The 13928-nt window shown below is 25.9% G+C and overlaps 1 protein-coding gene across 1 annotated transcript in view; it reads left to right on the forward strand.

The window, feature by feature from the left end:
• Nucleotides 1-6131: 6131 nt before the first annotated feature.
• Nucleotides 6132-13928, forward strand: part of LOC113373685 (paired box protein Pax-6-like) — a 46546-nt gene continuing 38749 nt past the window's right edge. Inside the window, exon 1 of the mRNA XM_026613965.1 lies at nt 6132-6270. Within this exon, the coding sequence (XP_026469750.1) occupies nt 6234-6270 (37 nt within the window). The 5' untranslated portion in view covers nt 6132-6233. The remainder of the gene's footprint in view (nt 6271-13928) is intronic.

Genomic DNA, 13928 nt, shown 5'->3' on the forward strand with positions numbered 1-13928 from the left:
AATATACTATTTTTTTAAATTATTTTTTTTTATCACAAATTTATTTTAGCTCCATTACGAAGTATAGTCTATTAAAATAGGTGTTAAAATAATTTATCATAATTTTTGCGTGGTGATTTTGATCCGTGTTGGAAAGATTAAGCTTTCTTGCTGGACCAATTCATCACATCACATATAATCTTTTCTACATTAGCGCATTTTATACATATTTCGTGTTCGTGTGTGATGTTGGATTTTATTCGATTATAATTATATAGATTTAAGTCACAACGCTCAACCTTGCACATTGGATATTTCTCACGAATATTATATTGGAGAAATGATCATAATTTAAAATATTGTGAATTTTTTCAAGATTTAAAGTAATAATTAAAGTTTTTAAATTATTATTGATTATTATTTTATGTAATTTTTAAAATTTTTTGCATGTCTAGGTATTGGAATATTGTCTATAGTTCTGAGAAGATGAGAACACTAACACTAACATACTTTAAAATATAAGGTTTTGCCCAAGATTTTGTTTCAGGTAACCCTATGTGTGATATGTTTACATTAATCAAGATAACTTTTTAAAAAATTTAGAAATCACTAAAATTGATACACTTTATCAAAGATTGATAAATCTGAACTAAATTAGATATGTAAAATTTAAAATTGGTCGATAATAATAACGCAAACAGAAATATTTTGATAATACAATTTTTTATCATATATGTACTCCTTTTACAATAATATTACATAGTTTCTCCTGTTACAATAATATTACATAGTTACTCCAGTTACAATAACCCCCTAGGTGACCCCATAATAAAAAAATTGTTAATAATATTTTTTTAAATAATTGAAAATAATTCAGTTACTGAATTTCAATATATTCTTTAAAATTATAATCCTCTATGCAAATTGACTCAATTTATCCAAATACCATCAACAATCATAATAGATTTCGATACTACAGTTAAACGTTACGCATCAATGGATTACTATAACTTTTTTTAAATATTTTTTACTGAACGTGAACAAGAGTGAACAAAACACTATGCTCATATTATAAGTAATATACGAAAGCTTGTAATTCTAGACCACCTCGGAGAAAATAAATTAGTGCGTCCAAAGAATTATTTAACCGACACTTTGTTATTCATTTTGACGCACGCATCATCATGGGAACGAAGTCAAACGCGCGTGTAACTAGAAGGTTTATTATTAGGATGATTGACGAAAAAAGTGGAACCAATATAATTGTAATAGATTCAATAATTTGCAGAATGATTGAGGAACGGTTCTGTTGGTCGTGCCACACAAGAAGTAGAGCTTCAAGCAACGTTTTGTTTTACAAAGTATCCATTGACAGTAAAATGCTGAACAATGTCATCAAAAGTTTAAAGATTTTGTTTAAATTGATATAAATTGGGCTGCTGTTAATATTTCATCTAGCCATACTTCTCTAGATTTTCTAAAGCTTTTACTTACTAGTTGCATAAAGATATCTTGAACATATAAAATATTACTAAATGATGCTGATTGCAAGAAAAAAATCGATTATTGTTTTTTACATATTGTTCTAAGATATGTATCATAATCAGTGCTCTTTTTCGAGGTGTCTAGTAAGAAAGAAATCTTGCACTAGTAAATAATTATGCCTTCAAATATGATATCGAGCTTTTTTCAATAAATAGTTAGAAGAACTGTCTAAGGTATCTATAATCTTTATCTACAATACTACATATCCTTTTAAAAACTGAATTAGAATACAACTCAATTCAATAAAAAAAAAAATAGTAAAAATGATTTGATTACTATAACGTTGACTTATTTTATTTAATATAAAAAAATATTAACCACTTAAAGATCGAGTTGTTTTTTAAGTGTTAAAAGTTATTAAAAGGCATATGCTCTCTTAGATAATAAAAGTGTAAAACGCTTTGTAATATATAGTACTTTTTCCAAAAACTTACCTTTAGTTTTAACGCCTAATGAAGTAGAAGAGACTGATTTTGATATAGAGTTCAAAAAGGTAAAGACGAAGTATGTTTTTTTGAACAAGTTCCCATTAACGCATTGAGTCAGCGGCCTACATTAACATGATCTGTAGATTTGATTTCATTTTATGACTAATTTATTGTATTTAAAGACAGTATTTTAATCTTTTCACGTTGACAAATGTTCAAGTTAACATTTAATTCACTTTTCTCCCAGATAACTGGTAAATTAACAAAATTAATGCTGATCAAAAAATTGGCACAACCGTTTCCAATCATTCCTATTGTTGTGTGGCTCATTCCTGTATCTCTTCTTTTTACAATATAATTTTTTTATCAATTAATTAATTGAAATTCAATGTTTATAAAAAATGTATTAAATTATAAGTCTATACGATTCTATATGATTAAATTTAGGTTCATAATAGTTCATTTGTTTAACCAAAAATTCAACTAATTACTGGGTATTAACTTGACCTTATTAACAGAAAAGTATCGACGTAGATTGAAGGAAAAATCGCTACTTGATTTAAGTCATCAATTTTCCAAGAATAGATTGAAATAACTTAGTTATTATTTATAAAAAATATTCATAAGAAAGTAGTTAATATTGTATTATTATCATTAAAATATAGTTAATATTTTTCATAACAAATGGAAAAACAACTATTGAGTCACAAATTTACCGAATGTCCTTAATTGGACAGATGTAAATGAAATAGAGAATAAGTTAAAAACTTGATCTTAAAATTAACCATTTTTGAGGAACTCAAATATTATTTTATATAGTTATTGCATCTAATATAGGAAGTTACATATTTACCATTTGCAAAACTATAAAAAAAGTTCTCCGACCCTGGAATAAACTTTCAAAAGCCAATAGTGCTGACGAATAATCCCATTACAGTAGTATTCTATTACCGTATTAGCCGGTTTGTTATATTATTGATAAATAGTCACAAACAGTTTATATTTACTGCCTGTCCATTATTTTCGAATCATTTTTTCCCATTCACATATCCGTTATACAATGACACGAGCAAATTCGACGCTACATCAAAAATTGATTCGATATTAAATTACTTGAACTAAATAATAATCCGATAAAATACATTTAGTGACGGTACATGTTTTTCATTCAATAATAGAAACTTTCCTTTATTCAATTGCACGTAGAAATCGATTTGTAATTATAATTAATTGCGGATTTTTAAAAGGCACGTTGAAGATATTGTAAGAATAAATTATTATGGCAATCATTGAAATTTGACTAAGGAATAAGTGATAATAAAAAATAACTAGAAATAATAAGAGAAAAGTTTCATTTCATTGAAAAAAATTATTATGTTTAAGCTGCTTCTGAGAAAGAACTTTGACTCTGTATTTTGTGTAAAAACAATAGATAATTGCAAACTAGAAGCTTTAACAAATGAGTGATAATTATACCACAAATAATATAAATGTTTCAAGTAGAAATAGAAATAAAATGAAATAAACGTTAATAAGTAGAAATTAATTGATTAATATGACAAGTTATATAATAAAAAAGATGCATTAAGCATTTCTATTATCTTTCTGCCACCATAGACTATCAGCACTACATCCAAAGTTTTTGAGTGAAACATATGTTGCATCCATAACAAATTACACCTTTATTAAATCAACAATTATATATTTCCCTTTTCAAAGCTGTTATTATCATAATTTCCTACAAATTATATAAAAATTCAAAAATTTACCATAATAAACACGTATAAATCCAACCGTCAAATTACAGTAAATAACCTAATAATGTGAGACGGCGTTTTAAACCCTAATATTCGGCATCATCTTTCACCCGAATCCTACATAAAAGATAAGATCATCTGAGATAAGATCTAAACGCTCTCTTATTATATTAATAACAAGTAGCCGTCAAGACGTGCCATCTAAAGCAGAACGGATCGTATCAGATAGTGAGGGGTTTGGTGGATAGTAAAAGTTTAAAATATTATATAATTTTTAAAATTTTTTTTAATAAGGAAGACATGTGCCATAAACACCTCTCAAAAATTGAAGATCATCCTAATCAATTAATAACTTTCCTACTTAATTCTCCAATAGTGGGGTGGCTCTAAAAAAATTGGCTAACAGATTCAATTTAAAACATATGAATTTAATTTTAGATTTATCTATTTGTAAATCTTTCATTGGAGAGATTTTGTTATTAACCAATTTTAAGTAATGTAATACTAGTATATGTTAATGTGAATGTGTTTCTTTTTGTATGTATTAATTGTTTATAATCCGCCAAATAGCTTTTAAAAATTGTTTTATTTTAAGTTGCTAAATAAATATTTGAAAATATCGATTTTAAATATGACTAGTTTTATTACGTAAACATATTTTTAAATAATTTTATAAAACAATAATACAAAATAGATAATAATATAAAACACCACAAAGTTTGTGCAATAATTTTTTGAATTGCACTACAAATTTTACAAATTCAAAAAATTAATTCAAAAAATTATTTCAAACAAAAAATTTCAAATGATTTTTAATATCAAGTTTATTAGTTAGAATTTATAATAGTTTTATAAAAAAATATTAAAATTGAGGAAGACCCATACCATTAGTTTTCGTAATAAAAGTCGTGCGACCCTGATGAGTTGTATTTAATTACTATAATGTGTAAAATTTTGCACTAAATTTTAAAGTCTTAAATAAATCAATATAAGGAAAGTTTTATGAATAGTTAATTAGATAATCTATAATTTCAATTCAAAATATTTATATTCAGCAACTACTCTTTATGAAAAAAGGAACTGAACATTACTGTTAACTTTTTTAACATTTGAATTACCTGCATTTCTCATATTTAAATAATTTGTCATACTTTTGTAAAATGAGAAATAAACAATCGAATATTTTATTTTAATCTTTTTGTGTCTCGAATATATTCTTCAGAAAATAAAAAATAGAGATATACTTATTAAATTAAAAAATAATTAGAAAAAAGTTAATAAAGAGCTCTAAATAAAATAACGAATGATTAATAGTAGTATTTTTTAGAGTTTATCCTGAAATTGATCGTTTTGCTGTTATACTATAATACTGTTCTTACAAATAACAAAACTGAAAAAATAAAGTGAAATGTACCAAATATAGTACAATATCACCTATATAGAATCCAATGAATTTAATACAATATAAATCAAATCCTAAAATACTTATTTAATATGTTTGATACTTTGAGGATACTATTTTGTTATATTAGTAAACGTGTGATCAGCCCCGACATTAAAAAAGATTCTAATCATACAACGTGTGAGTGTGTTCACCGTGTCATATAATATGTATATCATAACAGCCACTGTGTTATTAAATAAAATTTATTTTTAAAGATAGTCTTTGGGACATCTTTTCGATGATACATAAAGATAAAGCGCTCTGTTGAGTGATATAAATTGTTTGGTAAAATATTCAAAAACATATGTTTTATAAACGTAGGGATGAACATATCACCGAAGCCAATATTGTAAATTCACTAATACGAATTAAAAAAACTAATTGATTTAATTAATATTTTTTACATATTTAGAAGTGAATTTATTTTGGCAAACGTGGTCTCAATTTCAATTCAAAATATATAAAAGATGAATTTTATAAAAAATTATTTTTTGCCAATATATTTCACTTGTATTAATTTATAAATTTTATTTTCGACATATATCTTGAAATAATATAATGGATTATCTGTTCTAATATAGAGCAATCTAATTTAACCGAAGTAGATTTCATGGTAATTTCTCATAAAGTTATATATATTTCATTTCCAGTTTTTGTCGTTTTGTTTCCAAGTTGGAACAATGTACTTAAATATAAACTTTTATAAAAATTAGTATTAATGTCGCCTTAAGTAGTTAAAGCAGGGCAAATCCGAACAAGTATAGCAGATATCTTTTTATAGAGCTGATAATTACAAATATCACTTATAATAAACAGTTAACAATCGTCATAATTATTATCTTAATTCAATTACATCTTGTTCTGAATAATAATAATATACTGTTTGACTAATTTTATTTTTTTTATATTTCAGTTTCCCTATCCCCCTCAATGGGCGGCGCAGGGACTTTAGCGGCCGGCGGAGCTTTATTCGGGCCTGCTGCGGCGGCTTCCGCGCACTCGTTGGGAGCGCTCGTTTCCCAACACCGACTGTTGGAATTATCACGCTTCGGTCTACGCGGTTACGACTTGGCTCAACATATGCTGACGCAACAAGGAGCAGTATCAAAACTACTGGGTAAGTTGAAATATTTAAAATATTTTTGTTTTAATTACAATGTTTATTACAACTGTTAAATAGTTAACATCTAGTAATATTGATAAATAATAATATAAATTTAAATAAATGGTTAAAATAAAAAAATATACAATATAGCTAACTGAGCTGATATATAGTTATCAAAAATATACCTGGTCTAGGAGTTTTATGAAAATCCTGATGTGGATGAAGTGATTAGATTCATAACTATCACTGTTAGGCAAAGCCAAAACATTTATTTTCAAATTAATTTTTCTTTATACGAAGGTGACTATACGTCCCGGTTTGGCCGGGACTGCCCCGGATTTTCACCTTGTGTCCCGGGTTTTTCTGAAAGCAATATTTTTGTAGGATTTAGATGTTTTGTTCCGGATTGTCCCGGGTTTCCAAAAAGTCTAGGTATAAATTACAACAATCCATCAAATACTTGATAAATGACATTTTATTTAATAAGGAGTATGCTTATATGAAACAATACGTTATGAATGAGAAAATTACCGAATGCAAAATTACAAAAGCCGATTAAAATAGTCCCTCACGTTAATAAAATCATTTTTAATATTACAAAAATTACCAAAAATGTTGAAAACAAACTTTTTGAACGCCTTACACAAGTACTAATTTTCACTAAAGTTAATTATGAAGAAAAACTTATGATATAACATAGTATATAATAGAATATTGAAGCCCTACTAAAAGTCATTTATTTTGATTAACAATATAGTCAATTAAAAAAACTGATTTTAAATCATATTTTAGATATTCAGCAAATATTCAATGACAATACCGATCCAATATAATTGGATCACTATTAGGCAAAGCCAAAACATCTATTTCCAAAGTAATAAAACCAGATTTTGATAAAGTGATTAGATTCGAAATTTGATCACTGCTAAGTAAAGTTAAAGTATTTATTTCCTAATTGATAAATCCAAATTTGGATATAATAACTAGGCAAAACCACAACACTTATTTCCAAAGTAATAAATCTAGATTTGGATATAGTGATTAGATTCGCAAATTGATCACTATTAGGCAAAATCAAAACATTTATATCCAAATTGATATATCCAGATTTGGATAAAGTTATTAGATTCGTAAGTTGGTCACTGTTAGACAAAGCTAGAACATTTAATTTGAAATTGATAAATCCAGATTTGGATAAAGTGATTAGATTTGTAAGTTGATCACTGTTCGGCAAAGCTAGAACATTTAATTTGAAATTGATAAATCCAGATTTGAATAAAGTGATTAGATTTGTAAGTTGATCACTGTTAGGCAAAGCCAGAACATTTAATTTGAAATTGATAAATCCAGATTTGGATGCAGTGATTAGATACGTAATTGCATTACTATTACGCAAAACCAAGACATTTATTTCCAAATTGATAAATTTAGGTTTGGATATAGTGATTAGATTTTTAATTTAATCACTATTAGACAAGGCAGAAATATTTGTTTCCAAATTGATAAATTTATATTTGGATATAGTGATTAGATGAGTAAATTGATAACTGTCAGACAAAGCCAAAACACTTATTATCAAATTTATAAATCCAGATTTGGATGAACTGATTACATTCGAAATGCGAACACTGTTAGGCGAATACCTTTATTTCCAAATTGATAATTTCAGATTTAGATAATGTAATTATATTAGTGAATTGATCACTATGCAAAATCAAAACATTTATTTCCTAATTGACTTATCCAGATTTGGATAAAGTGATTAGATTCATAATTTGATCATTGTTAGGCAAAGCTTTTATTTCCAAATTGATGATATAGTGATTAGATTCGTAATTTTATCATTATTAAACATAGACAGAATATTTATTTCCAAATTGATAAATGATAGAGTCCTTACATTAGTATTTTGATCACTATTAGGCAAAACCAAAACATTTATTCCGAAATTGATAAATCCAGATTGGGATAAAGTGATTAGATTCGTAATTTGATCACTCTAACGCAAAGACAAAACATTCATTTCTAAGTTAAAGGTCACCAATAAGTAGAAAATTTTAATTTTATCAATCATTCAATTTCCAAACACTGCAAATGATTCACCGTCGACAAATTTCAACTCTGTTCGACTTTTTTCTTTCGGTCATATCAAATAACGCCATGGCATTCGATCAAGCCGTGATATGAAATTTAATATAAGATTAATCGCAAACGATTTGTCTACAGTGTGGTCAATCACAAGGAACGATCAAGTGAGTTGAATGTGTTTGCTCGTCAATATCTCTTATATTTAAGATTTTTTATGTGTATGTTGAATAATTGTTCATTGGACTTTTATTAATATGGATTACGAGCAGTAAAAAATCTTTACGTGTGAATGAACCTGCAATTTTTATTTAATTTGAATATAGCGAATTTTAATATTACCTACACATAGATTATTTTGTAACTTAAATAGATTACTGTAGCCATATATGAAATACGTTGTATACATATAGAAGGCATTTAATAAAAAAAAAACGCCGTCATTAAAATGCATTTTGAATTGCACGCGGAAAAGTAAATTCTCGTTTATATTTATATCATTATATGACAATGAATCTTCCAAAATTTAATAGTGTATTCATCAAAATTGCAGGCAAAAGTGCCAGAAATTTCAGACTTTAAGCTGATAAGATAGCCCAATACGTTTTATTGATGATAAATCAAAGTAGAGCGAAACATTTAAATCAATAAGCTTTAACTTCTTGAGGGTTGAGGAAGTACTTTTTAAATTTTAGTTTAAACATAATATATCCATTATCTATCATTTTGTATTTTAAATGATACAAAAGGAAGTGTGCAAATAACACTTTCACAAAAGATTATGGAGTTTTCTCAACACTAAGAATACATATTTAATGTTTGGATGTGCATAATTTAATACGATCTGTATATAGATATGAGTATAAAAATAAACTATAGAACATATGAATAATTAATAAGTAATTCAAAGAGTTCAAGCAATCCAATTCTTTCACTAACTGTTGTTTGTTGTAATTACTATGCGATTGTTTCAAATAATCCTTTGTACATTGTTTGAAAATGTTATCCGATTATTAAATCTACAATATGGTTTTGTAACTGTTTTTTTTCTCTTCATGTGAACTAATAAATTAATGATAAATACTAATAATTTAGTATCTACTAGACATCTAAGTAATACGACGTAATACGACTTCTACTAAGGTAATTTGACGTATTCAATTTGTGATAAAAAAAATGTAGTAATAAAAATAAATTATATTATATTTTAATATTTTTAATAAAATACTACCAAGAAATTTTTATTTCCTTCAATGATCTTTTCGAAACATCCTGAAATTATTAAAACATATATAATTTTACACATAATATGCTCAAATTATTCATACATAAATATAAACTTGGGCGAATGAAGCAACTAAATACATCATATGACTGCATAATTTGTTGAGAAATTATAATAATTTATTATCATTGATAATATAATAAATACTTCAAGGTGTCCGTAATAAGTAGGTTTAAAATGTTTATAGTTTATAATTTGTGTAATTAAAGTAAATTATTTTATAAAAGATAAAATTTATTATATGTATGATAGAATGGTTTAAATAATACACGTCTTACTAAATTGAATCAGATTTGAGAATTTAAAAAAATAGTTAGAACATTAAACATTTTAACTAGATCAGATTGATAAGTCTGAACATCTATTGATTGATTATTTTCCTTTAATTTTTTATGGTGATTTAACAATTTGGTTTAAATAGGTTTTTGGTAAATATTATAATTTAAACAAAAAAATAAGAGAAAAAAGCCAGTTCATAGTATTATTTAACAAAATTAAATTAATTCAGTTACTTATCACTTGACACAGAAAATTAGGCTATAAACGTACATTTATAAATATCACCTGTTGCTAACAGGTAACCCTTTACTCAATTTATAGTGACATTTTGCAATTGCGTCGAAATTCTTACAAATTATTCTTGAAATTGTATTACGACCGTTTGTTTCAACCGCTCATATAAATTTTGAGGTATTAGTTGAGCATCTAGAAGCACTTGAATAATTTAACAAAATATGATAGGAATGCAAAATTGAATATTGAATATTGAATACAAGCTAGTTCTAGATCAAGAACTTATTATTGAACATTACTATTGAACATTACTATTAAATATTGAACAAAGAATTAGAATTCAAAACTGAAAAAGTAAGGATGCTGCTAATTATTGACTTTATGCAAAGGGTAAAATGTAATAATAAACACAAGCTAGTACTAATTATTATATAGATTAAAATATCCCTATTAGTTAATTTGATTTGTTTGGTTAATTATGAATATCAAAAACATCTTTATATTAGGATACGCCAGGGTCCGTCAAATAACTATGAAAAATATGAAAAAACTACTAAATATATTATTATTATATTATTCAATTATTATATTATTCAATTTCTTTTATAATATAATCCTTCTGGTTAATAAATTAAATATTTTTATTCTAATGGTTACCTTAGTACGTATTCAGTAATTTTAAACATAATTAATATTTGATTCGAAGATTTAGTTTTCAATATCGGATATTTTTGAAACTAAATAATTTTTTAATTTTTTTTAATAAAATGTAAATTAAATCTTGTAAAAATCACATCATTGAGAATATATAATTTAAAGTTATTAGCAAATCAATGTTACATTCGACTTCGAACATTACTTACATTCGACCCTTTGAAATTCAATAAATTTTTAGATTTAGACCCATGACGAAAATGACATTTTTTATATTTCTATTATTCAAAATATAAATTGAATTAATAATTGCACAAATTACGTCGTTACTCTATTAGAATACACATGTTATAGAAAAGTGCAGATTAAAATTGCACCAAATTCTCACAAAAAACTTTTTGTAGAAGTTCGAGAAGTATTTGTACAGAACCTTCCATAAAAATATCACGTTTTATATTTTTAATATTTAAAGTATTTTATATACTAAAGCTTCTAAAAATTACAGCATTGTGCTACCAAACATACATTAATTATTGTTAAAGGAAAGTTAAGTTAAAATGATGAGAAGTTAATTTTTTTGATTTACTAACGTTTCAAGTCATTTTGAACATTATGGCACGCATAAGACATTATGGATGTATGTGTATGTGTGTAGTTTGTGTGTTTGTGTAGATAGAAATCTTCGTCGACAATTACAAGAGTACGGATCAACCGATTTGAAAGATACATAAAACATTCGATTTGACCAAGTGTTTGTGTAGAGTTTTTACAAAAAAATTTTTATAAGGATATATGTTTCATATTTTAGCTATTCAAAATTTACCATCAGATTCCAGTCTATTCCCCATGCATGATGCCTCTTCTCTGCGGTTTTTCGTTGACAATACAAACTCGAAATGTGTCACTGAACACGTCGAATCGTTTGTGGTCGAACGCTTATGTATTTTTTATTTTATTTATTATTTTTGTATATTGTCCGATTCTAAAGATACTTTTGTGTGACAATTCGGGGAGTCTTTTGTCAAAGAGATCATACACATGTATTATGCTCGAGCATTCAAGTGTACACGACAGACTATTGTTTGTCGTAATTGGTACACCCGTCTATTTGGAAAATTTGGTTTAGAAGTAAATTGAGTCACATAAATTCGTAGTATTGGCAATTTAACGTTCAATGGGAATAGACTAATGATATTATATTTTTTTCGTGCATTTCTGAGAGACTCGTTAGCCTGTGATTATGCTGTAATAATTCTGTAATAGAAACTCAACCTGCTAACATATATGAGTGTTTAATAAATTCATATTGACCAGTTGTAAAAATTTTTAACTGCAAAATATTGAAAAATAATCCAAAAATCAATATGATACCTAATTATTATAAAACGTACATGTGATATTGAATGGAAACTTAAATTAAACTATACGTAATTTAAAATAAAATTACTTAACGATGTGATTTAATAATTGATATTTATAATACTTATTTATAAATTTTACATTTATATTTATATTTTCAATTGACTATTAATACATTTTTCTTAATCAATTAATTAAATATTAAATTTGGACAAGAGCAACAGAGCTTGACAAGAGCCTGAAATAATATCTATTACCATTGATTACGGCTTGGTTATGAATAAATAAATAAATAAATATAATAAATCAATTTTTAATCAGACATCCTGGAATTTTGATACTTTTATCTATTTAAAATAAATTCCAACAGGACCTTCAACAAATAAATAAACAATTCAATATACATGTTTACCGTAAAACTTAATTAAATTCTGATGGGGAATATCAAACTGTTTTCTTATATGCCTTTTATGAATATTTTTTTGTTACCGATTCCAAGATAATATCGAGAGGGTCAGTCAATAATCAAGAAATTTTATTCCATTTCTATATAAAAAATTAAAACACGCAAAGATATATTTATGGTCTTCTGTTCCCAGAAATTTGATTGTCGCGTCTGTCTTTCTAAAATGTTTTAAAATTAGTAAATTATAAAAAATAGTTTGTCTGGCAGTCGATAATAGACTAATAAATTGCTGGAAAGGCCAGCAAAATAAAGATGATATCATATCATTTTTTAATGACATTGAAGTCTTTTTTATAGAAGAAACGTTTTGAAGCGATCCCAACAAAACAAATTTTGATCAAACAATTCCTGTTGTATTCATGTCAAATAAAATTGCCCATATTTTTGCACTTCCAATATCGAATCGGATCACCAATGGGTGACCTTTCGACCTTTTTCCTTTATTTAATAAACCATCAAAATTACTGAATGTTCTAAGAGAACAACGGATTGTAATTCACAAATGCGAATAAAAAAAGTTGCACAAAAATATTTCTAAAAGTTGTTAAACTCAAATCTTGCATAAATGTAATAAAGTTAACTTGTACTTGCATGAGTTCTCTATCAGTTTTATGATACATTTATGAAATATTTTATAGCATTATTATTGACCTTCATATATTATTAATAAATTCAATGCACTTTTATTGATCATAATGTATGTCAAAGTGAGGTAAAATATAAACTTCTATATTAGTAGATATAACTTGCGTAGCTTACAATGTAATTTAGTATGTTAAAGAAATAAAATTTTACATTTGAGAGCTATAAATGCATGTTTATAGATTATAATATTACTTGAATGAAATATAGAATCGTGAATACGAGAAATAAATATTTTTTTAAAATATAAAAGCTAATAAGAACGTCTCCTTATCAATATGAATCGATTTATTTTGAATTATTGAAATTGGTTGAACCGTGTTCCCAAAATTGTTGACTAAAATTTGTATCCGAATACACACACATACACACACATACACACACACCCACACGCATACACATTTTTCTATGCCAAAATGTTCAGAAACCTCTGAAACGTAAAGATATATAGAAAATTTCGTTTTCAATTTTATTGAGATTACCCTACCCTATTAATAACTCACCCTATTTATTAAATTAACGTAAACAATAAGTGAAAGATTTTAATTCACAGGATGAATCTCATATTTTAAAAGTAAGTTATCAGGTTTTGATATGGTTTTTTAAGATTTATTTTTAAATCTATTCTTTCCTTTGAGTTTGACTATAAAAAAGAAAACATAAATT

The sequence above is a fragment of the Ctenocephalides felis genome, unplaced genomic scaffold, assembly GCF_003426905.1.
Source record: "Ctenocephalides felis isolate EL2017-DRISC unplaced genomic scaffold, ASM342690v1 CF-g0.4_SCAFFOLD_01604, whole genome shotgun sequence".
In the NCBI taxonomy this organism is placed as follows: Eukaryota; Metazoa; Arthropoda; class Insecta; order Siphonaptera; family Pulicidae; genus Ctenocephalides; species Ctenocephalides felis.